This window comes from Petromyzon marinus, chromosome 24, assembly GCF_048934315.1.
Source record: "Petromyzon marinus isolate PM22_M1 ecotype Great Lakes invasive population chromosome 24, UKy_Petmar_22M1.pri1.0, whole genome shotgun sequence".
In the NCBI taxonomy this organism is placed as follows: Eukaryota; Metazoa; Chordata; class Hyperoartia; order Petromyzontiformes; family Petromyzontidae; genus Petromyzon; species Petromyzon marinus.
Genome location: NC_133690.1, coordinates 17,223,721 through 17,247,635, shown reverse-complemented (window position 1 = coordinate 17,247,635; position 23,915 = coordinate 17,223,721). Strand labels below are relative to the sequence as shown.

At 49.9% G+C, this 23,915-nt stretch overlaps 1 protein-coding gene across 3 annotated transcripts in view; it reads left to right on the top strand.

Moving 5' to 3' along the window:
• The window catches only part of LOC116945638 (N-acetyl-beta-glucosaminyl-glycoprotein 4-beta-N-acetylgalactosaminyltransferase 1-like), a 119,829-nt gene that overhangs the window by 18,368 nt on the left and 77,546 nt on the right, over window positions 1-23,915 (top strand). For all 3 annotated transcript variants that reach the window (XM_076069473.1, XM_032960143.2, XM_032960141.2), the window contains one exon: window positions 20,196-20,401. In XM_076069473.1, coding sequence (XP_075925588.1) covers window positions 20,196-20,401 — 206 coding nt within the window. The remainder of the gene's footprint in view (window positions 1-20,195; window positions 20,402-23,915) is intronic.

Here is a 23,915-nt window from a genome sequence, read left to right as displayed (position 1 = left end):
GTGTTTCTCTTCTCAGCTCTGAAGACGGACCAATTGGCCAAAACATGAGCCTGAAAAACATGTTTCGCCTTTGTAAATTCAAAGGTCATTTTCCCGTGCTGGGTGATTATCAGAACGAAGTTTGCACAGTTTTACTGTTCAGTGGCAACTGGTCAAACAATATATTTTGAATAATCACAGCCTGGTGAAGGAACCCCGTTGAGTTACATTATCTGTTCTTAAAGGTACACCTGTATTTAAACATATCCGCTCAAAAACAACATCGACGAGAATTGGCATCCTGCAGTTAACAGCGCACCGAGAAAATTGGCTTTTTTTATTGCCTCGTTTAGTTTTCTTGTACTCCCCTTATAAATGTGTTGGCCAGGTGTATTGGTGTTAATTATTAACGCAAAGGACAACAACTACAAAAATCCCTCCCATCGTTTGTGTTGAGCTCCACTTGGATCCACCTGGGCCCATTATCCATCAAACGCTGCTCGCAGATTCCCCGCACCCCCAACGGCTTTAATAGGCGCTCGCTAACAGCACACGCGTGAAGGGTGATCCTTCTGCCTGCAAAAAAAGACAAAGATCCCCCCTATAGCCTCAACAGGCTGTTGGCGCAAGTGCTTTTAGCGAGCGCCTGTGAAGGCCGGCACAGCACACGAGGGGGTGAGTGGCCAGCACCACGTCTGGCCACCTTTGTCTCCCCAGTGGCGATGTTTACACGCCGCACTAGGTACTCAACCTAGGGTAGGCCCATGACCGGTTCAGCTAATCGTCACTGGCCGTGAGCGGGAATCGTACTCTGGTTGCTGGGTTCATGGCGCAGCGTACTAACCACTGCACAACCATTCCCCACTACGTGCACACGCACGTGAAAATCCCTCTGTGTGCAAAGTCGTTGAACCGCCCTGTAGCCCTATACACCATTGGAGCAAATGTTGTGAACAAGCACAAATCAAAGCCCGCACGGTGCAGGCCCGATCTCCTCTATCTCAGGACTGGTTTGGAATATCACTCGCTACTGATGTTGATCAAGGCCAGGAATCGAATTTTGGTTGACTGGTTCAAAGCGACGTGCGTGCTAATTCTCCCATACCACTGCCCGCGATGTGCAGATGGCCACGTGTTTGATCGCAACCCAGGATCTGTTTCAAAATGACTGGTTTAGGGTCGGCATGATAACTCATGAAGATGATCCGAATAAAAAATGTTGTATGTGTGTTTAGCTTGTGTTTAGATAACCCGCACGTGTTATCTAAACCGACCGCCTTTGTCTCCCCAGTGCAGCTGAGATGACCCATGCTGGTCATCTCAGCTGCACGTTTAAACTCTCGCGCAGTCTAAAGGGCACTAAAACCGCGTTATTTTTTCGTCACGTTGCGCAATTTGTTGGCAACTAATGCAGGAGTATATAAATATTTGTAAAGCCCGATTTTGAGGTGAGCTGGCTGAAAGGTGAAGCAGTCACATGAGCGGACGCAAGAGAGGAGAGATGCCAACCGCAGATGTTGGGCAGAGAGTGGCTCATGTGCAGGCGCTGGACGTGTGGCTTGCTTCACAGGAATGTACAAGATGGTAATGGCTTTGGCTGAGGGCTTTCATCCAGAAGTGGGTAAATCAAGTCCGGTGATGATGGCGGCGTCGGAAATCATCGCCTTTGTTAAATGGTCACGCAAAAAAAACTCTCCATAAAAGTCACTGTCGTTTTGAACCGAATTTTTATGTTATTACCGAATAGCAGAGGCAGTTTTAATTAATTGTACGGGCATTCCACACTTCGCTTTGTGCAAGTCTGAAATGCATTGCATTCGTATGCACATGAGCTGCCACGATTGATACAAATTCAAGAAAACGTACATTCTTGTGTGAGCCGGGACTAGTCTGACCGGTTTGCCCCCCCCACCCCACGACGAATCTGTAGTTACAGCAGTTGGGCCAAAAAATGTGTTCACGACTCGAGTACTCTTGTGCCAAAGGGGTTACACATTCCTGCAGAGCCAGAGAGAGTGTTTGGCTTTGGTGGCTACAGTGGTGACCGTCCTGTACTGGCGATTCCCAATGAGGACACACCTCCCCGTGATAGACCCCGGCGACGCGGAATATCCCCTAGCTTTGCTGCTTCGCGAAGCTTCTGGGGGCCACAACCCAAAAACCGCATTGGCAGACGCGGATACTCGAAGCACGAATGGAAAGGTTTAAAACTCTCCGTTGTGCGACTGTGGGTCATCACCCACAACCGTGTGGAACAAACAAACGACTCTGCGCCCGATTCACAAGCACGAATGACGCATCGGAGCAGTTCACCACTCCGCTATGCTTGATGCAATTATCTGCCTCGAACACTGCAATGTAACAATACGGTTGCATAAACCATCAAGGAAATTCCGATCATCCTCCTAGCGGCGGCTTTTGGCTAACCATCGAACAAAGACGGTCACCGCATCACATGCTTTTAGATGCGCTTCTGTGGCTGTCTGGAACAATATCCGATATTAGGCAGCCACCGGAGCTCTGCACATTTAAATCTAAATTGAAAACTCATTTCTTTAGAACTGCTTTTTATGTTTTAGTTTGTTGTCTTTCCCCCGCACCTCCGCTTAGCGCGGTTGGCTACATACGGCACAAAAGAAGTTCAACATACACACGTTGCTCTACATCAACGTCAATCATACGGAGGAACAAGAAGGTGGCCTTGTTGGAATGGTCGTATTACCTTTTGAGCAGGTGACCTAAAGCAATAACACGGCCACACGTGTTCAACTTTCCGAGCTGGTGGTGTGAATAAAGGCCGAGAGCGTTGTACGTGCGGCGGTGCTGTCTGTGAGCACACCGAGTCGCTGAATCTACGAAGCAGCAGGAGGTCTCTCCGGACCTGACGGTGAGACACTGCTTGCCACCTTGTCCCAGTTGAACCAATATCATCCTCTTTTCTTTGAAATAGCTGGCCTTGGGAAATGTGCAAGTATGTCCAGATAAAAACTGGAGGGGAAAAAAAGGTATTTTGATGTCCTTAGGAAGACTTATCGATTTCCCATGACATTAAGAGTCCCGGTTTGTGTTATAATTACGCACCACCCAAGACATTGCATTTCAATGTAGTTCTCCCCCCTTCTGGTTTTGCGAGATAAATTATTGTTCCCGTGATATGTCCCTACTTGTTTTTGTACCGAGCCTAGGTGAGCACCGTCACCCCGAGCCAGCCGTCGCTGCGATAAGAGCCTTGAGTGGACACTCGAGCACGCACGCACGCACACGCGAGCACGCACGTACTCAATGGCAGAAAAAATCCCTTGGGGGTGAAATGATGTGGTGGGATGATACATGCGCCTCTCCGAGTTTACATATCAACGATCTAAAATGGTTGCACGCGCGCGTCGGGATTTCTCGTTCGTCCATAGAATGGGGCTTCCATCGTCACACAGCCGGGGGGAGCGTGGGGCATCGCCCGTCTTGCCACTCCTCGCTTTCCTCCCGAGTCGTCGCGCCCCGAGAAATATTCAAGATTGGAATTTTAAATAAATAAAAACATCGTCGTGTTAACATCACTTGACATCGCAAAGGAATAAATCCGTCTTGTGTATTTCTTATTACTCTATTTCTTATTATGTATCCAGACATAAGACGTCTTGACCTTTGTGCGAACGACGTCGGCCTGCCGTTCATTTGGCTCGCTGGAGTAAAATAAAACCTCTTCATTAGGAGACAGGCAGCAGGGGCAGCAGGCGCAGCAGCAGGAGGAGCAGGAGGAGGAGCAGCAGGCAGCCGCGCGTTCGCGTTTTCTGTTCGAGTAGCGTCGTCGGCTCTTCCGCGCGCCGTGATGCACAGCGAGCCGGGCACTGCCCACGAGAGTGTGGCCCGGGCTGCTCGGGGAACAAACGCACGGCTCGCGCGCAAAGGGGGGGCACCGCTCGCCGCCTTGAGCCGGTCCCATTGACTCGCACCGCGTTCACGCACAGCTTGCGGCGGCGAAACGTTTGCCGGTTTCTCGCATTGAACTGCCCATCCCCCACTCTATTATGATTTATACTACTCATGACGAGTTTCTGCACGTGGTCACCGCGTTTCATTTTACACGCGCGAACACCTCAACGCAGTCGTCGATAACGCTACCTTTAAAGGAATAGAATATACCCTTTGGTTATTTCGGTAACGTCACGTAGGTAGAAAAAATAATAGATCACGACGTTTCGATCGCCACACAAGCGATCGTCACACAAGCGATCGTCACACAAGCGATCGTCACACAAGCGATCGTCACACAAGCGATCGGCCTCCGATGGGATAGAGAAAAAAAAATGTGCTTGTTTTTTTTATTATTACCATTAAAGTATTTCACTCGGAATGTCCCTTGAGATAGAAAATCTCGTTTGCAAGGGTGTCCAGGCTGTCGATTGACACGAGGCAGCGAGGCCACGTAATGACACGTGTACACGCACTGTAAATCTACGATTTGTACGGTTTGCTAATATATCACAGACGACGTTTTGGGCAATGGACCTTGTTCAGAGATATTCGAGGACCTCGCCAGGCTAATAGACCATGCCGTATCATCATCACGTGGCCGATACTGAATAAGCCCCTGTGTTGGCCGAATACAAGGTGATACATATTGACCCGAAATATTGCCTTACATAATTTTTCCTTTTAAGGCCACAGTGTAAATGATAGATGTGTTGAGTTTTAATCTCTATTGTGATTGTGCACCGCTGCCGACGCAGTATGTGCCAATTAATTTTGTGTCGTCTCAACGTGAGCCAGTGCGTGTATGTTCTCCTCTTGTGAAGGTGATGCAAGGTTCCAGCAGATCTTATTAGGTGGTGGGGCAGCGGGTCCGCACGCTGTTTGTGCTCTCTAACTCTTCATTAAACATTCATTTGCTCGCTGTAAAGCGCAGTTAATATTGCATTGAGCCTTATTAAAAGAGGCCCAACTCAAACACCATTGTTAGCCTGGGGACTTAAACGCGCATTTGTTCACGTGGAAACACAACAAACGTCCACGCCGCGCTCGCTCTCGCGCGTTTGTGTCCGCACTTTGAATTTTTTTTATTGAGCGGAAATTAATTTTCGCCACAGTCATTAACGCTCTAGTGCGCACGTATTACTTTTGCAGTATTATTTCCAGACGCAGGTAAAGGGATTTTTTTTGCTGTCCTTATGTATTGAGCTCCGCTTGGTCACTCCCAGAGCGTTAGTGGAGTGGGGGGGGGGTGTGTTGGCGGAAAGAAAAACATTAGTGATAAGGTAGTCGAGCCGCAGGAGAGGGCACGTTTCTGCTCCCTGGCATTCTTCATCGGGCACGTTCGCATTATTCACCGGCGAGGCCGAGCGCTGCACGCGCGTCGAAGCGCACGCGGCGCTCGTGTTCGTCGTGCCCAGCATCCGTGACGCCGGCGATCACGGCGCGCAGCTCCTGTCCACAATTAATTGGTGTCCCAACGAGCGGACCCGGCCTCAAGTGAATTACCGCCTGCCAGCTTTGCCCGCGGGCTCGCCGTAATGGTTGTCCGCCGACGCGAATTGGCCGAACAGCCCCGCAGACTCGGCTAAGGGAGAGGGAGTCGCGCCGTGGGACGAGAGGGTTTGTCCGTCGCGGAGATGGAGCGATGAAATCGGCTCGCGTGCTGGGGGGGGTGGGGGGGAGGTGTGCCGGCCGGGTGGATTGTCGCGTCGCGTTACCGCAAGCGAAGGCGACGGCTCGGGGAGACCTTCGTCCAGCAGTGGATTGATCGCCTGGACATGCTGTGAGAGACCTGATCTTAAGCACCTCCGCGCGCGTGTATATATGCACACACGTTGATGCAGGACAAGTTATTGGTAAGTAATTGGATGGCTTCGACATTACAAAGGGCTGAGCGCTTACGTAAATTGCCGTGGATTGCTCCCTGCTCACTGAGATAATATCGTAATTAGCGCGGACAACCGCAACAAGAACACCAACGCACGATTACAGATGCAGTCACGATGTAATTGGCAATATTCATTCCGCTGAGCAATTGGTGCTAACTGCGCGGGCGTGATGCACACCCGTTCGTGAGGATCGCCCAGAGAATTGCCGCACATCGCCGACTCGCTGACGAGGCCGCGGAGGCGAGCTGTTGGTGAACCGGAAAATAAAAGAGGGCTCCCCCCGTCTCCGCTTGGGGTTAGAGGCCACTGCTTTGGGGTGGGGGGGGTCAGAGGTTACGGGCATGGGCTGGGGGCCAGTAGAAATGGCGAGAAGGGGTTTGTTGTGCTTTCCAACTGAAGCTGAAAGCGTGAATTCACGAGCCCTTGGCCGTTGGTCTGTAATAAAGGGGACGCAATAATTATCGTCAAGTTGATCCAACACGAACCGAACATTTGCATCGAGTTGTGTTTTTGCGTTGGGGTCTTGCTCGAGTTCAGAACTGGCCAAAATCATCAGAGCGGTTGCTCAAAACTTGCAGGCACAAACTAGAAAAAAGGACGATTTGTAAATATGCAACAACAAAAAAAGTATTTCCCCTGACAGCTATCTGTCGGCTTGTCGTGCTGCTGATTAAATACATGCGAGAACAAACGCGCGGCAGAAGGCATTGCAAATCCATGCCCATGCATAATTTTTCCCCTTGTATTTTTCAAGTGGAGACCACCCCACTCGTGGAGAACTGCGCTTCGTCCCTGCAGTCATTGTCTACGTGTCTGCTGCGTAACAGCGCCAGTTATTGAACAACAGCAGCAGCAGGCATCACAATAAAGCACTGTAGGCCGGTCTCGACTGGCTCGGCTTGCGAGTGCGCACGCAGGGGGAAGCTCTGCCTACTGGAGCAGCTTTCATCATCATCCTGAGCTGTGTCCAGCCATGATCTGTCCACTGCTGGATGAGCCCCCCCCCCCCCCGCCAAGTCACCGCCATCACTCAGTCTTGCGATGCTAAACATTCACCCAGGTCCTACACATGAGAACTGATTTCATCACTCCAACTCCTGGGTGGATGTAGCCTCGTGTGAGCTCGCCTGTTCTTCCCTTGGGCTGCCACTGTTTGACTTATCAACTGCAGGCCATGAACCCTTCCAGTGTCGTGTTCTGCCCAAGCCCGCTTATTTTTCTCAAGAGTCGGTATGACGACAACGTTAACTTACGCGCGTGTTCCCAATCCCGTCTGTCGATGTAATTCCAAGCGCGAACGACTTTCTCCACTGGAACATTTGCAACTGACGCTGTTGGCTACAACAAACGACTGAGTAGGCTGCAGGGGATTTTGCTCTGCACAATGCTGGCAGGCCGTGCAATCATAATGCGAAATACATCCGAGAACAAACGCACGATTAGGGGGACAAACTCTGCGTGCTATGATTCACGCCATTGCAATTCGGCACATTGTCTCGTTCCATTCTCGCGATTAAAATCAAGAGTCTATTTTTGTTTTACATTGTGGTGAATGTAGTGTGGCCTACAGTGGCATTACTATTCACCCCCAATCACTGATACCACGAAAGAACCGTCCGGGATTGAATCTATGAATCTATACCGAGTGGAAAACTAAAAAAACGTCCCCACGTCTTGCGGCTGGTTCCGGCCACCGTGGCCTACAGGAGTGGAAAATTCACAGGAAGCGCTGGAATGCGATTGCAGAAAGCCATGAACACAACGCACTGCACGTCACCTTGAAGCGAGCTCTCGGCTCACGAATCTGCATGGAGACATAAGTGACTGCACTCGCAGCCAATACACAACACTGTTCCTGCGGCCGATACGGATCACTGCGTGGTGGTGGTGGTGACGGCTAATCACGTGGCCTGTAATCCAGCACTGTGCAGGCGAGGGTCGGTGGGTCACACAATTAGGCGCCACGGTGGCAAAATGTTAACTACCTCGCCCGGTGAACAGGAGGTCGTGGGTTAGATCCAGACCCTGGCGCCTCTATTTTTGGAGTTTGTGTTTTTCTCTCCCCGTGGTCACGTGGATTTTTCTCCGAAGCCTCCAGTTTTTCTCTCCACATTTAAAATCAACGTGCATTTAGTGCTTGGCTACTATCAATTTCCACATGTTAAGCCACTTCATTGGGCTTTCATTTGTGGCCAGATCGCTTCTGAAAAAGAGTTTTATATAGCTCACTAGATATTTTTGCGCGTCCAAGGACGGGTGTATATTGCAGTAAATCTGAAATATTCAATATAAAAATTGTTCAGCTCATGATTATTAATGAGGGGGGAGGGGGTGACCCATGTGGAGTGACGTCACCCGCTAATGGTTATTGTGGAGGGGTGCGGCATGTGGAGTGACGTCACCCGCTCATGATTATTAATGAGGGGAGGGGTGGCATGTGGAGAGTGTTCGTGTAAATTTACACTCGTGCATGAATATTAATAAAGGGGGGGGGGGGCTCTTTTGCAGTGACGTCACGCACGGATGTAGCACTGTGCTGCGTAGATTATTTGTTTTACCGCCACTTTATGTAAACAAACGTCATATTTTAAACAATTTTGCGTAATAAGTTATTAAATGCAGCTCGACCTGAGTTCGTGTAAAAATCCACCCACTCATGAATATTAATGAGGGGGGGGTGGGCCTCGTGGAGTGACGTCACGCTGGACACATTCCTGGCTCATTTTAATCGTAATTTTAATAACTTTTTCAATAAAAAACGTCAAATTTTAAAACGTCAAAATTTGCGTAAAAATATTTGTTTCCGCTCGACCTTCTGCGGGAGTGTAAAAATCCACCCGCTCATGGTTATTAATGACGTGGGGGGGGTGTCCCTATTTTGCAGTGACGTAACATACGCATGTAGCAGTGTGCTGCGTATATTTTCTACCGTAACTTTCTGTAAAGATCTACATCATTAGACCTCCTTTGCCAGTACCAATATATAATAATAGGGGTTTTCCCCTTCTGGCAACAAAACTTAAACTTTATTTACAAGGAATCATGCCTGCATTAACCACAATACTTGTGGCCAAAATGCAAACAAAAAACACACTTTCGTGACTGCAAGGATTCATCTTCTTTGGTTCTTTCGGTAAAGTCACCACGTAGAATGAGAATCAAATAATAAATTGATAAAATAAAATAACACAATAATATTCTCACGACGTTTCGGCCACAACACAAGCGGCCTTCATCAGGTGAAGGGACGAGACTGTCTGGAGGACAGCGCTGGAGCGAACACAGCCAAGCTCAGATCACGACCTTTAAGCTGTGTGAGAAGAAACAGAGCGCCTTGACAAAGGAATTAGCATAGAATTTAGCATTTAATTGGCTGAGTGATTAGCTTGTGACTGGTCACAGAAATGGCTATGTTAAAGTTAAAGCATACACATCTGCAAAGGCACCCCTTGACAAAGGAATTAGCATAGAATTTAGCATTGAAATAGCTAAGTTAAAGTATACACATCCGCAGAGACTGTGACCAGTCACAAGCTAATCACTCAGTTATTTCAATGCTTAATTCGCCTATTTATTTCAATGCTAAATTCTCCTGTTTGATTTGTACTAGGTGCCTCTGTGAATGTGTATGCTCTGACTTTAACATAGCTATTTCTGTGACCAGTTACAAGCTAATCACTCAGCTATTTCAATGCTAAATTCTTTGCTAATTCCTTTGTCAAGGGGTGCCTCTGCGGATGTGTATGCTTTAACTTAGCTATTTCAATGCTAAATTCTATGCTAATTCCTTTGTCAAGGAGTGCCTCTACGGATGTGTATGCTTTAACTTTAACATAGCCATTTCTGTGACCAGTTACAAGCTAATCACTCAGCCATTTCAATGCTAAATTCTATGCTAATTCCTTTGTCAAGGCGCTTTGTTTCTTCTCACAGCTTAAAGGTCGCGATCTGAGCGTGGCTTTTTCACTCCAGCGCTGTCCTCCAGACAGTCTCGTCCCTTCACCTGATGAAGGCCGCTTGTGTTGTGGCCGAAACGTCGTTCTACGTGACTTTACCGAAAGAACCAAAGAAGAAAAAAGACACAATATATGCATTGTCCTTGAAACTGATTGGTCCACACCAGAAACGGCTTTCTTTTGAGCCTCGTCTCAATTGGTGCTAGGCCAGAGGACGCCAAAAGGCGTACAGATCAAAGACAATGCACTATCAAAGTAATGAGGGCTCGGGGTGAGCATCTACATCATTAGACCTCCTTTGCCAGTACCAAAATATAATAATAGTTTTTTTCTGGCAACAAAACTGAAACCTTTTTACAATAAATCATGTCTGCATTAACCACAATACTCGTGGTAAAAATGCAAACAAAAAACACACTGATAATATATGCATTGTCCCAGCGGAACTGCTGTATTATATTTTTTCCACCTGAGGACGACCGCTTGTGTTGCGATCGAAACGTCGTGATTTATTTTATTTTACACCTACGTGACTTTACCTAAAGAACCAAAGAGTATGGATTCCTGCAGTCACGAAAACTTCAAATCAGGGTTGTACCTAATAAATGAAACTGAAAAGCTGAAAACCAAATCACCCCAAATGCCCCCAGCCTTGTCAGGGCTTGGAAGCTAAGCAGCTTCGAGCCTGGTTAGAACTTGGATGGGAGACTTCCTGGGAATAGCAGGTGGGCTGTGAGATTAGCCACGGGCAGGTATTAGAGTAGCAGATGCTTAAATCTATCTGTGCGAATCTTTGAGTATCACACCTTCTTAAGTGTTACATCAATGGCAGTGACCAAAGAGTCCAATGCAGAACTATTCTGAAGAAATTTCGAGACTCTGGGAGGCTTTTCTGTGAATATCATTGACATTGAGTTTTTTTCCATCATTAATTATAACTGAATTTAACGTGTACATTATTCGGAGCCAAAAACTCACGAAGCATACGCGAATTACATTTTCGCTTTACTTTTCTTCGGCAAAAACAATCCAGATATGGCATAACGCCCCGTATGGCAAACATTTCATTCAGACACAACACCTCATTGCTGTTGTGAGCGTACGTTGCCCCGAACATGAAGCACGTGTATTTGTTGACAATGCTGACTATGCTTGCACACTAACCTTGACTCAAAACACTCAATAACATTGAATTGATCAAACATCGCAACGCACGCTGCTGCCAGGTCTTCCTAGCCAAAGCTTTTCTGACGATAATGAAGATGATACCGATTTAATGTTTATGTAACTTAATTTTGAATTGTGCAATGATCGACCTAAAAATTGAGCCAACTTACGCTGCAGGTAACGTATTTCGTAACAGAATCAGAATATTTATACCGGAGGAATCTGATGAGCTGTAAAGATTTTTTTCACAGATGAACAATGCAGACGTCCAGAATAAACGCCTCATTCGAGACTAAAACATCCCACCCCTTGGTGTTGACATTCCTCCTTGAAGACACTGGTGATGTAACCATCGACCGCATCAGAGCATCTTCAGCAGACCCATGCGCAAACATCTCCTTCATAACTCGAACATTAAAGACACAGCCACATCTTTAGCATTTGTATTTTTCCCAGAAATGGTAATGCCTTTTATTTTTATTTTCATCTTAACACTGCAAAAAAGGGTTCCGTAGATAAGCCACGGTGTGGCCACGCAACCCAAACTTTGGACCACGGAGTAAACCACTGCGGTCTGCCCTCCTTCAATGGAGGAGGATGAATAAAACTACACCAACTCTTTCTGAAGCCCTCCCGTGACTAGCAGATCTCGACATTGGCATATAGCTCATTAACGTTTTGCCATGCCTAACAATATAATTACTTAACATTGATTTATCTTTGTGGCAAGAAGTTCAATTTCTCACGCCAACGACACGGCATGGGGATGCCTTCATCCAGCAGTGGAGTTATGAAGGGGCTGAAACTCTTATTTGTAATATAACTTCGGTTCATTCACTGTGATAATTGCATTGCAGACTTCCCTCGCGAATTACGAGGGAATACTGCGCGTCTTAATATCAGCGTTCTGAAGAAGTGCATGTCGCAGTCCCGTTTATTTACAATGATAATGAAGCTAATACGGACCCCTCCCGCATGTTAACGGTCATTCATTGGCCAATAACACCTTTATATATAGAGGACTGCAGAGCTTAGGAGGGGGGTTTGTTGCTGGCTCACCGCCTGGCTGCTGCTTTGTCTTTGGTTCTTCCCCGAGTCGTTCCCTCTGTTTGAGAGTGAGCAGCGAATAACAGTGCGTGCGAAGTCGCATTACAAGTTAAAATGTGTTATTATTAATCAATGCTGCAGTAGCAAGTGTTGACGCACAATAGCGGCCACATCTTGGGCTGGGCCTGATGGCTCGGTGGTCAAGAGCGATGATCTGGCATCGCTGATATTTTTAGTTCGAATTGAGGTTTCAACCTCCTGTAGTTAAGCCGGGTTCTCAAGTGGAGTCAGTTGATGGTGTCGGCAAGTGGCTCTACAAACAAACCCATCGCAACGCAAAATGTAGTTTGGTGCTTCATTTGGCTAGATTCTAGGCGTGAGAATTAAAATATCCATTTTAAGTTCCGTTCGTTCCCTTCGCAGCGTGCACGCGCGCTTGTGTGTAAACGTACGACCCATGTCACATGAAGGATTTGTTTGGAAAGAGTCCGGTGTGAGGCCTCTTCTGCAGGCCGCTCTGCGACACAAAGCCTTTAGCGCAATTGGAATAAGATGTTGGGGTGGGGGGGAATAAAACACATTTTAAGCAACCCTACCCCAGAAAAAACATTGTCTTGTCTAAAGACATATCGGTCAAAATCCCACCAAATCCCGGTATTGGTCGACGAACATCTCTATCCCTGACAAACTTTTTGTTTCAAGACCCATCTCGCGGAATTAATTATTTATCTTTTTCGTAGCCGGGGCGGCACGGTGAATGAGATGTATTCATCAGGGTGGAGATATCGAGCGCAAATACGTTCCCAAATAAAAAATAAATTGGCTGGCCTGCGCCGCGCGCCCGTCAAGGTTGGCGGGAATGGGCTGCGATAGGCCCTTGGCTTCGTCGCTACTCGCACAGCTTACCAAAATACAATTGCACCAGAATTGCGGTTTTCATAGCGAAGGCTACTTTGTAATGTGTTGCCGTTGCTCCTTAAGCTTGTGATTTATCTCTAAGCCTGCCCACAGTTGCGCGCGCGCGCGCACACACAGACACGCACACGCACACACAGACACGCACACACGCACTCGCGCACGCCCGGCCGTCCACTTGAGATGCTCTGCTTCCCTAAATCGGGCCGTCCTCAAAGGCTGCCTATCCGCGACATCTCGGCCACGGTCTCGGAGATTGTCTCGTGTGCAGGCTTGCGCCGAGTCTAGGTTCGCGCTGCCGTTGTATAGCAGTCGGCGTTGCTGCACTTGCAGTGGCAGAGGTCGCCGGTTCGATCTCTCCGTCGGATGAAAAGATGGGGTAGGGGGCAGGTGTCTGAAATGGCCCTGCATTTGTCCTCCCCAGCAGTCTAAATGGGCTGCACCACAGTTAATCAATCGGCAGGTCGCGTGTGGCGGAGCAAGGTGTGGGTACTCCCACCTCTTAAAAAGATGACTAAACTATTTTGAAAGACTTTTCTTTTTTATTTAACCAGCTAAGGCCCACCTGAGCTATGTAGCTCTTTTTCAGAAGCCACCTGGCTGTCGCAAATGATGGCTCAACGAAGTGGCTTACCATGTGGAAATGTATAGCAACCGAATACTCCAAACTCGTCATGTTGATTCTAAATGTGGAGTGGAAAAACCGGAGCACCTGGAGAAAAATCCACGTGACCACGGGGGGGGGGGAGAGACACGCAAATTGCAAATATACAGGCGTAGGGGCCGGGATCAAAACCATGGCCTTCTGCATGCCAGGCGAGGTAGTTAACATTTCGCCATCGTGGCGCCTGTGATAAAGTGTGAAAGAGTCTCCCAAAATAGCGACTTGAGGCTCTCGCGAGTAGAGGGCCCTTCCTCCAGCAGTGGCATGTTCAAGCAATTGCAGGGCTGCACCTTTAACCTCTTTAGAATTCATATTGAATTCAGTTTGTAGCAAGTGCTCTTTGAAGTGTGTGTACGCTTTGGTGTGATGCACATCGCTCGAACAGAGTAAGCTCGCGAGCGAGCAGGTAATTAGAAATGTAGGGGCTGACTTTACCGCACGTTCGCTTCCGATGTAATATTAATTAAATACGAGCCCACCGCACACCGCACAAATAATTGGCGCTAGTGTCTAACTAAATTAAACGAAACAGAACCGATCCCCACCGCCCCCCCCTCCCCCCACATTTATGCGCGAATCATCTTGTTGTTTTTTTCATCACCGCTCCCGCGGTTTGCATTCATTTCATTTTAAATTCTAAATTAAATTTTAGCTATCGTTTACACGTTCACGGCGGGGCACGTGAGGTGTCCGCCCGGCGTGTGTCGGGGTTGACGATGATTAGCGCGGGGGCTAATTGCCGTCGAGCGCGACGAGTAGGAGCGCGCGTGGCTCGGAGCCACTGCCCCCCCCCCACCCATGCGTGACCACTCGCGATCGCCCCCCCCCCCCGGGGGCCCGTCACGGCTGACAGGGCCCCACGCGGCGCTTTTGTTCCCACTGGACCCTGGCAAGCCCCCCGACAGCTCGAGTTGACAAATTGGGATTCTTTTTTAATGTGCGGGAATTTTTCCCCCTCCCCCCCCCAATTTTTTTTTCCAACTACGGTGCTTACCGTAGTCGTTGTGACGTCATGAGACGAGAAGCGCCCATTCGAAATTCTTGCAGGGCAGTGCATCGGTCAGAATCATTATTTAGACTGGAGGAGGAATACGATGAGCTTTGGAGCTCTTTCTCACAGATGTCAGCTATGGGTGGATCGGCGGGTTTGAGGACATCCCACGGAAGCAAATATCGTAGAAAAGAGAATCCCAACAAGTCAACTGTTTTTAATCCACATGCTTGGGACGCTGTATTTCTGTATTTCCCCGCATGCTCTGCTGTAGAAAATCTTCTGTTGTAAGGTAGTCAAATTCCAGAAATGGAATTTTTGATTAATTAAGATAAAAGTAATTGCAATATTGCGAAGTATTTTGCCCAATCATTTGTTATTGAGCTTAAACCCTGAACTCACTACAATTGCGAAACTGAATTAACCACGGGTGGCTGAAACCTGGATTTGAACCCAGGTTATCTGTGGTACGAGCTCACCCCTAAAGCCACCCGGCCACCTCCATCTCATCTCCCTTCCCATTCGTAACCCATTCCCTACCTCTAACTCGGGATTCATTTCAGTGAATTTTTTCCTACTGTGGGTATCATACATTCTCGTAACTCCTGCCAATGTGAATATCGAATTTCCAACACTGGCTCACGACCACCACTGAATGTCGAGCGCCGCCGTTCCACATTCATTCCAGGGTGGATTCTTACGACGCGTTAGACGGGAGACATCGCGCAAAACGTTGCTCTCGATCGCTCGTTCGGTCGGGGCGCTTCAAAGGAGACCGGTAATGAATCCGGTGCGCGATTTGGCGGCGCCCCCCGGAAACCTGGGGGGGGGGGGGAATCCTTTCGGCACCGCTGAGAGTTCGCGCTACAATCGCACGTCTTAATTGTGTCCGGGCGCAGCGTGTTGCCTCCGTGTGGCGGTCGTGTTTCCCGCGCAGCGGAATGCCCCCGCGCGCGCTGCTGCGCGTGGCCGCCGTGATTGCTCAGACGACGCGCGAGGCCGTCTGGAACGCTCTTCAAAAAAGAAAATTGTCTCCTGGCAACTGAGCTGCCACGTCGCCTTGTGACCCACACCGCAAAAAAGGTGTTGATGGTGCACCTCCACCACCATCACCATTAGCAGCAGTAGCAGCAACTATAATCTCTATCCACTGCTGGATGAAGCCCTCGCCAAGCCGTCGCCGTATCCCACGGACCTGGAGGAAACCGATGAGCTATATACAGCTCTTCACAGATGTCCAAATCAGGATTGTGTAGCTCCTGCAGATGAGCTGATTTCATCACTCAACCCTTCATCACTCCTTTATACATTGCACATGCAATTTCAGTTGATGATAATAGGCGTGCCATTGATTGATCCAGGTAGACTGCTTTGCTGCAGGATGATCATGCATTGCAATGTTTAGCCAAACGCTTTTCTATAAACTGTAAAATACCTAGGAAGCAAATGTTGTGGAAAGCTGTTTATTTGCCGGACAGACAACGCAACTTGAAAACACAGCAGAATACCTACCCCGGTCAGTTATTGAATGAATCGATCAATCCAAGATTTGTAACGCGCCACCATGTTCAGTCAAAGGTTGAGAAGAAGCACCGATGGCACAGGGACGAATGAAACTAAACAAGAAGAGAAAATAAGTATTTTTCTTTAGTCCGGTCTATAAAAGTACCGATTTGCCACGGCTGAGCAGACTTCATGTCGAGAAGGCTGCTGCAGACCACGGGGGCCTGCAGTTGAAAATCTCCGTTCTGGAGGTCCGTGGCAGGGGAGCGTAGAGGAAGGCCTCGACGACATCAAAATGGTGAAATAAAGAGGCAGATGACAGCAAGTTGGAAGTGCTTTTGGGGCAGCTGAACTTGATAGTAAATAGTTCAACGTACCAACGCACTAAAAAAGGCAAAGGTTTTTTTTTTTTAATGAGGGCACGCTCCCTTGCTTTGAAATGAGGATCAGAAACGTGGACATCGACAAAACCAAAATGGATGCAAATTAGCGTGGAGTGATGATGCACGCTTGGAGTTGCATTGCGAGGCGGAGAGAGGTAGTGCGTGGACTCGAGAACGTATATGTGGGTTAGAGAGATCGTCACTTTAACCGGGAAGATAAAGCGCACGTCCGCTTGGGTAGGACGCGTCATCACTCCAAGTGTTGACGCACAGCAGTCAAGACTAAAGACGGAGTGGCAGCCAAAGCAGGGAACGCGTCCGGGAATTAAATTGCCTCATTGTTCACACGCACTCGGTCAGTGGTGGTCAACCCAGACTATAGTCGGCAGGCCACATGAGTGGCCCTCCTTCACCTCAGTGGGCCTCAAGCTTGATGTCGTGCTCGTGCGCTAATCATGATCCCCCATGCATCAGCCTAGACACACCGAGACCGAGCCTAAACATGCCGGGATGGGCCTAGACACGCCGAAACCGGGCCTAGACACGCCAAGACCTGGCCTAGACACGCCGAAACCGGACCTAGACACGCCAAGACCTGGCCTAGACACACAGAGACCTGGCCTAGACACGCCGAGTCCGGGCCTAGACACAGAGACCTGGCCTAGACACGCCAAGACCTGGCCTAGACACGCAGAGACCTGGCCTAGACACGCAGAGACCGGGCCTAGACACGCCGAGACCTGGCCTAGACACGCCGAGTCCGGGCCTAGACACACAGAGACCTGGCCTAGACACGCCAAGACCTGGCCTAGACACGCAGAGACCTGGCCTAGACACGCAGAGACCGGGCCTAGACACGCCGAGACCTGGCCTAGACACGCCAAGACCTGGCCTAGACACACAGAGACCTGGCCTAGACACACAGAGACCTGGCCTAGACACGCCGAGACCTGGCCTAGACACGCCAAGACCTGGCCTAGACACACAGAGACCTGGCCTAGACACGCCGAGACCTGGCCTAGACACACAGAGACCTGGCCTAGACACACAGAGACCTGGCCTAGACACGCAGAGACCTGGCCTAGACACACAGACCTGGCCTAGACACGCCAAGTCTGGGCCTAGACACACCGAGACCTGGCCTAGACACGCCAAGACCTGGCCTAGACACGCAGAGACCGGGCCTAGACACGCCGAGACCTGGCCTAGACACGCCAAGACCTGGCCTAGACACGCAGAGACCTGGCCTAGACACGCCAAGACCTGGCCTAGACATGCCGAGACCTGGCCTAGACACGCCAAGACCTGGCCTAGACACACAGAGACCGAGCCTAGACACACAGAGACCTGGCCTAGACACGCCGAGTCCGGGCCTAGACACACAGAGACCTGGCCTAGACACGCCAAGACCTGGCCTAGACACGCAGAGACCGGGCCTAGACACACAGAGACCGAACCTAAACATGCCGGGATGGGCCTAGACACGCCGAAACCGGGCCTAGACACGCCGAGTCCGGGCCTAGACACGCCGAGACCTGGCCTAGACACGCCGAGACCGGGCCTAGACACACAGAGACCTGGCCTAGACACACAGAGACCTGGCCTAGACACACCGAGACCGGGCCTAGACACACAGAGACCTGGCCTAGACACGCCGAGACCTGGCCTAGACACGCCAAGACCTGGCCTAGACACACAGAGACCTGGCCTAGACACACAGAGACCTGGCCTAGACACACAGAGACCTGGCCTAGACACACAGAGACCTGGCCTACACACGCCGAGACCTGGCCTAGACACGCCAAGACCTGGCCTAGACACACAGAGACCTGGCCTAGACACACAGAGACCTGGCCTAGACACACAGAGACCTGGCCTAGACACGCCGAGACCTGGCTTAGACACGCCGAGACCGGGCCTGGACACGCCGAGACCGGGCCACTACGAGGAGGGGGGGAGGGGGGCTCCGCGGGACGCCTGCGGGGCCGCAGGTTGCCCACCGCTGACTCGGTGGATTGCGGGTGTGTGAGAGAGAGAGAGGTGTGTGAGAGAGAGGTTGTGTGTGAGAGAGGTGTGTGAGAGAGAGGTTGTGTGTGAGAGAGATGGTGACAGCCTTCAACGGTAGGAAGAGGGAGAGAAAAGGCAGAAGGATATGACTCATCACGGTGGCGCTGGGTGCAATGTGTAATTCAGCCTGGTATTGTGCGATGTGTTTTGCTAGTCTTGAATATTTTATGCTGACAGGTAAAAAAAAGTAATGTGATAACAGGTGCTTAATTATATTCAAAGCAGCGCTATCATCAGTTTAATTAACTTACTATGTAACCATTTGTGCATTTATTGTTTCAAAATAAAAAATATATTAACTTGAAGAGATTATTGCCGATACATTTTCACCGAGTTTCAGAGTACTTCAAAGGGGTCGTGCGTTTTGGGTGTTTATTCATGTCCAAGAGTAGTGAGAGTTTGGCTTCGTATGGGAGGAGGGAACCGGAGACACTCAGCACTGTTATCTCCAGGCCACTCGTAAGTAGCCCCGCGCCTACAACACCTGGCAAGCCCTGGTGGTTACTCATCCAAGTACTGAGCAGGTTCGGTTCATTTTTAGCTTTTGAGATCTGACGAGATGGAGCTCCGTCTATGGTGATTTGGACATGAGCAGAGTATATTACCACGCGTGTTAACATCTAGCTCGCTGTAAATATATTCAAATATTCAGACGAGTGCACAAGGTTCATTTCAACTTTGGCTACAACTGAAAATGTCTTTGAATAGCAGGTTAGTGCCATTTAATCTGCCATTCCCATTGTCGGGAATAATGAGCTCTATCTTGTATTCATGGGCTGCACTGCGGCGTACAATTACAAAAACTCCGATAATGAATGGGTCTTTTGTTCTTTACTTGTGTTGGGGTGCGTGTGTGTGAATATTTGTTATATCTTTGTATCGTCTCAGTCGTTCGTTAGCACCAGTCTCTGCATGACAAAGGTCAACGTGAAGTTCAACGTGAAGGTCACCGCGTTGATGTGGCCAAGTGGCTCCCGAGTCAGAGCACTGAGCAGTCTCCGGCCCGTGGGCCTGGAGAGAGATCGGTACCACGGCAAGGTGGCGGAACTTTAGCAGAGCACCGATTCATTTACACGGCCAGTGAGCGTGAATGAATTTAACACGTAAAAAAAATTCGTTAGAGATTGCGGAAATGTAAATGTGTCGTGGACCCCCCTCCACCCAACACAGTAATGGTTTTTGATTGGCAATACAGTAATGGTTTTTGATTGGCACAAAACTTGCCAATTAGTGATTACTTCAGCACACCGGTGTGTTGGAGAGTAAACTCGCACAACATTTACAATTTGTATACCCACATTTACAAACAGTAAATTTACAAATTGTAAATGTGGGTCTACTCTGAAGCAAAACACATGTCGGTGACCCGTACGGCACAACCACGAAAACCTCCAGAATATAAACTTGGTTTTGACGACCATGCGACAATCACCTCTCGAGCAGAGTGCATTGGAAAGAGATCTCCGAAGCACTTCTGTGATATCACCTTCTGCGGGCCACTCTCTGTCACGCGGGGGTGGGGGGGGGGTGGTGGCGGGATGCCCTGCTCCACGAGCAGTCCCAAGAGGACACTTCACCCGGTGGCAACGTGTTAGAAGGTGAATACAACCCCCCCCCCCCCTGAGCTGTCGTTTCTTCCTACGGAACGCCCGACACCCCTGACAGGTCCCGACGGACGAGGCGGGCGGCCGGAGGGCGACGTGAAGAACACCGGCGCCCGGTGGGGGGGGGCCGGGGCCGGCGATGCCGAGGACCCCCCCATCTACGGGGAGGTTCGCGGGGAGCTGTCCAAGGGGGGCCCAGAGGAGGCTTGGATGAGGGGGGTGGCCGCGCCCGAGGAGTGGGACTACGAGGAGGATGCGTGGAGACAGGTGGGTGGGGGCGGAGCGGGGGGTGCTGTAGTTGTGGAAGGGGCTGCAGTGGTTATGCAGTGCGTCGAGCAACTGCCATGATTTATGGATCTTTTTCGGCGGCGCGCAATGGCTGGGTTTGCCTAGTAGGAGGTGCGACCATGTGACCTTGCAACTTTGCGACCGTGTGACCGTGGTACTGCGTGACCGTGTAAATGCGGTACCGCGCGGAGCGCGCGTGAGTGCATCCTCACGGGCGCTGTCCTTTGGTAGCGAGACATTCACCTTCCACTTTTGGGACCTTATGTTGACTCTGGGGTGCGAGCTGAGTGGACTGTGCCCCACTCTGGGCCGCTGACTCATCATTTTGCCTCTCGAGGCCGCAGTTTGGATTTCGTCGCACACGGCTTTTGTATTTTCTCTTTATTTCTTCATCGGCATCATCATTGTGAGCCGTGATATATCCACTGCTGAATGAGGGTCGTCTCCATCCCTCGGTGTCCCGCGATGTTGCCATCCATCTCCCTTCATGCTCGTGAACCGATCTCATCGCTCTATCTGGACGGCGGTCGTCTTTCCACGTACGGTTCTCTCCCTCCGCCGTGGCTCCGTTAGTCTCGACCACCACCGCCGCCGAAGAATTGTCACGATGCAGGGCTGCGATGTGGTTTCAGAATTGATTCTCTCCTTTGGTTGTCACCACTCTTGTCCATGAGCCATCATCCCCCCCATCACCATCGTGAGCCCTGCCCCATCCAACTTACTTTTCTTTCCAGTCAATATAATGTCTCTGAATTGTCCTCTGTTCTTTGACCAATGTTTCTTCTATTTCTGTCTCTCGGGGTAATAATATTTTACGAGAGCGCATATTTATCTGAAACGTCGCCAGAGTGCATTTTCTGACTATAACGTTGCACGTGACCATACCCCCCCCCCGTGTGTGTGTGTGTGCATGTGTGTTTAACAGCAGAGGTCTCACTCCGAATCAGTTGAGCGGCAATATATTTTCATCGGTTGCGTAACGCTGTGTGGAAGCTACCTGGTCTGTCGCTCCGCACTAAGCTTCAGGTCTTCTCGGCCACGGTCATTCCCTCCCTTCTCTACGCTTGCGAAACGTGGACCCCCTTAATGGAACATCTTCGCCGGTTAGAAACATTTAGGCTAGCCTGCCTACGATCCATCCTGGGTTTAACCAGGCTGGATTGTTTGAGGAGCTCACAAATCCTTGAAAGATCTGGGCAAGGTCCCATCGGTGAGCTCCTCCGGCAGGAAAGGCTGCGTTGGCTGGGTCATGTAGATCGCATGCCCAGCCACCGCATGCCGAAACAGCTTTTGTTCGGCCGGATCGAGGGGGCTAAACGGGCGCGGCACGGGCTAGAGAAGAGATGGAGTGATGTGGTACAGGAGGACGTGAAGCTGAGTGGACTTGCCGATGACTGGTACCAGCGGTGTCAAGATCGGCCTCTGTGGAGGAGGCTCGTGAAGGACGCTACTGGGCAGTTGGAGGCTGTCGCCCTCCAACAACAACGGAGGGCGGAGGAGCGACGCTCACAACAACGAGCGGAGCGCCGGGTGGCTAAAGCACAGCAGGTTGGCACAGTAGGGGGCACAGGTGGTGCAGCAGCCAGTCATCTCAGTCATCTCAGTCAGTCGACCCGTGGCACCTGGGTCTGCCCCTTGACCTCCTGCCAGCGGGCGTTCGACACATTATGTGGCCTCAAGGTGCACATGGCCTGGCACAAGCATCGTGGTGATGTCACCGCCACTTAGTGGCCAATGGCGGTTGTTGTTGATGTGTGTTTTTATTCAGTATTTAAGGTGCGGCATGTGCTCCCAGTGAGCCTTAACAGCGAAAAAAATGGTATTTAAAAACCTGCTGTTTAACTGACGGCCGTGGTGTATAATTTATTCTATGCACACCACGGTGTCACTTTTTTTTAAAATGCGTCATATGTATGCATATGTTTTCTTGCCCCCGGGGGGAAACAAGTTAGATTGAAAATTATTTTTGCGGAGAACGAGAAAGCGAGCGTATGACGCCGCGTCGCACGAAACAACCCCCTCGGAAATTGTATAAAATTACCACGAGGCTAACGACTTCGAATGTCTGAGAAGCGGCGCGCGGTTTTAACTGCACGCCCGGCCACGCAGCGCCGCGGTTGGAGCCGCCACCGCCTCGCCCTACGGCGCGCGCCCGCGAAGTGGCCGGGAATTCAAATGACACCGTAATGAGCGAGCCTCTTAATTGCTTTTCCTGCGGCCGCTTTGCAAGCTGCGGCCAGCCGCGCGTGAACCAAATCGGGGTTATCCAAATCGGTGTTCCCGGAGGATCGCGTTGCCCCTCGCATTTTGTTGGTGCCCTGAACACCCAGAGGCATTTTCAGCAGCTTCTGATTGAAGTGTTGGTGGAGAACTGGGCGGGGGCGGGAGGCTGGAGGGGGGAGGAGGCAGAGGGGGGGGGGGCGGGTGGGGGTGCTGACTCGTGCGAGACGCAGAAATACGAGGTGGTAGAAGTAGGATACATATTGTACTTGGAAGGGGACATGATGATGCAGGCAGTGATGAGAAGGGAACTGACACATGTAGTCGGACGGACAACGACATGAACATTTAAAGCGTGTTATTCAAAAGAATTGAAGGAACGAGAAATAAGAGAGATTGGTGCCAGAAGGATGCCGCACTGCTTGAGCATATTGGCACAAGGCAGAGGGAAGTGGAAACATGACGAAATGTGCAGTGGGCACTTACGGGGGGCTATCTGCCCCCGGAGCGTGATGACGATGATGATGATGGTGAATGGGGGACAGCCATGGCGGAGTGACCTCCCGCAAGCGTTTGTAATCGGGGTGAGAGGGATTTCACGAAGATGCGGACGCAATAGCGATCGTTGGCTAATGGCTGTGGCTGTGAAAGTGATGATGACGATGCTGCTGCTGTTGTTGTTGCTGGGCTTGGGTTGTAATGGGGCACCGTGCATGGTACGATTCGCATCCCGCAACCCGGCGATTCCATTCATTTTTGACGAATAAATGGTCGGGATTGGATTCGAGAATCAACGATTTATTTTGTTTCGTTTGAATGTGGGGTGTTGTTTTTTTAGCAATATTTCTTATGCCTTCTTAGCCTGGATCATACAGTGAGGGAAAAAAGTATTTGATCCCCTGCTGATTTTGTACGTTTGCCCACTGACAAAGAAATGATCAGTCTATAATTTTAATGGTAGGTTCATTTGAAAAGTGAGAGACAGAATTACAGCAAAAAAATCCAGAAAAACGCATGTCAAAAATGTTTTGAATTGATTTGCATTTTATTGAGGGAAATAAGTATTTGACCCCTCTGCAAAACATGACTTAGTACTTGGTGGCAAAACCCTTGTTGGCAATCGCAGAGGTCAGATGTTTCTTGTAGTTGGCCACCAGGTTTGCACACATCTCAGGAGGGATTTTGTCCCACTCCTCTTTGCAGATCTTCTCCAAGTCATTAAGGTTTTGAGTCTGACGTTTGGCAACTCGAACCTTCAACACCCTCCACAGAT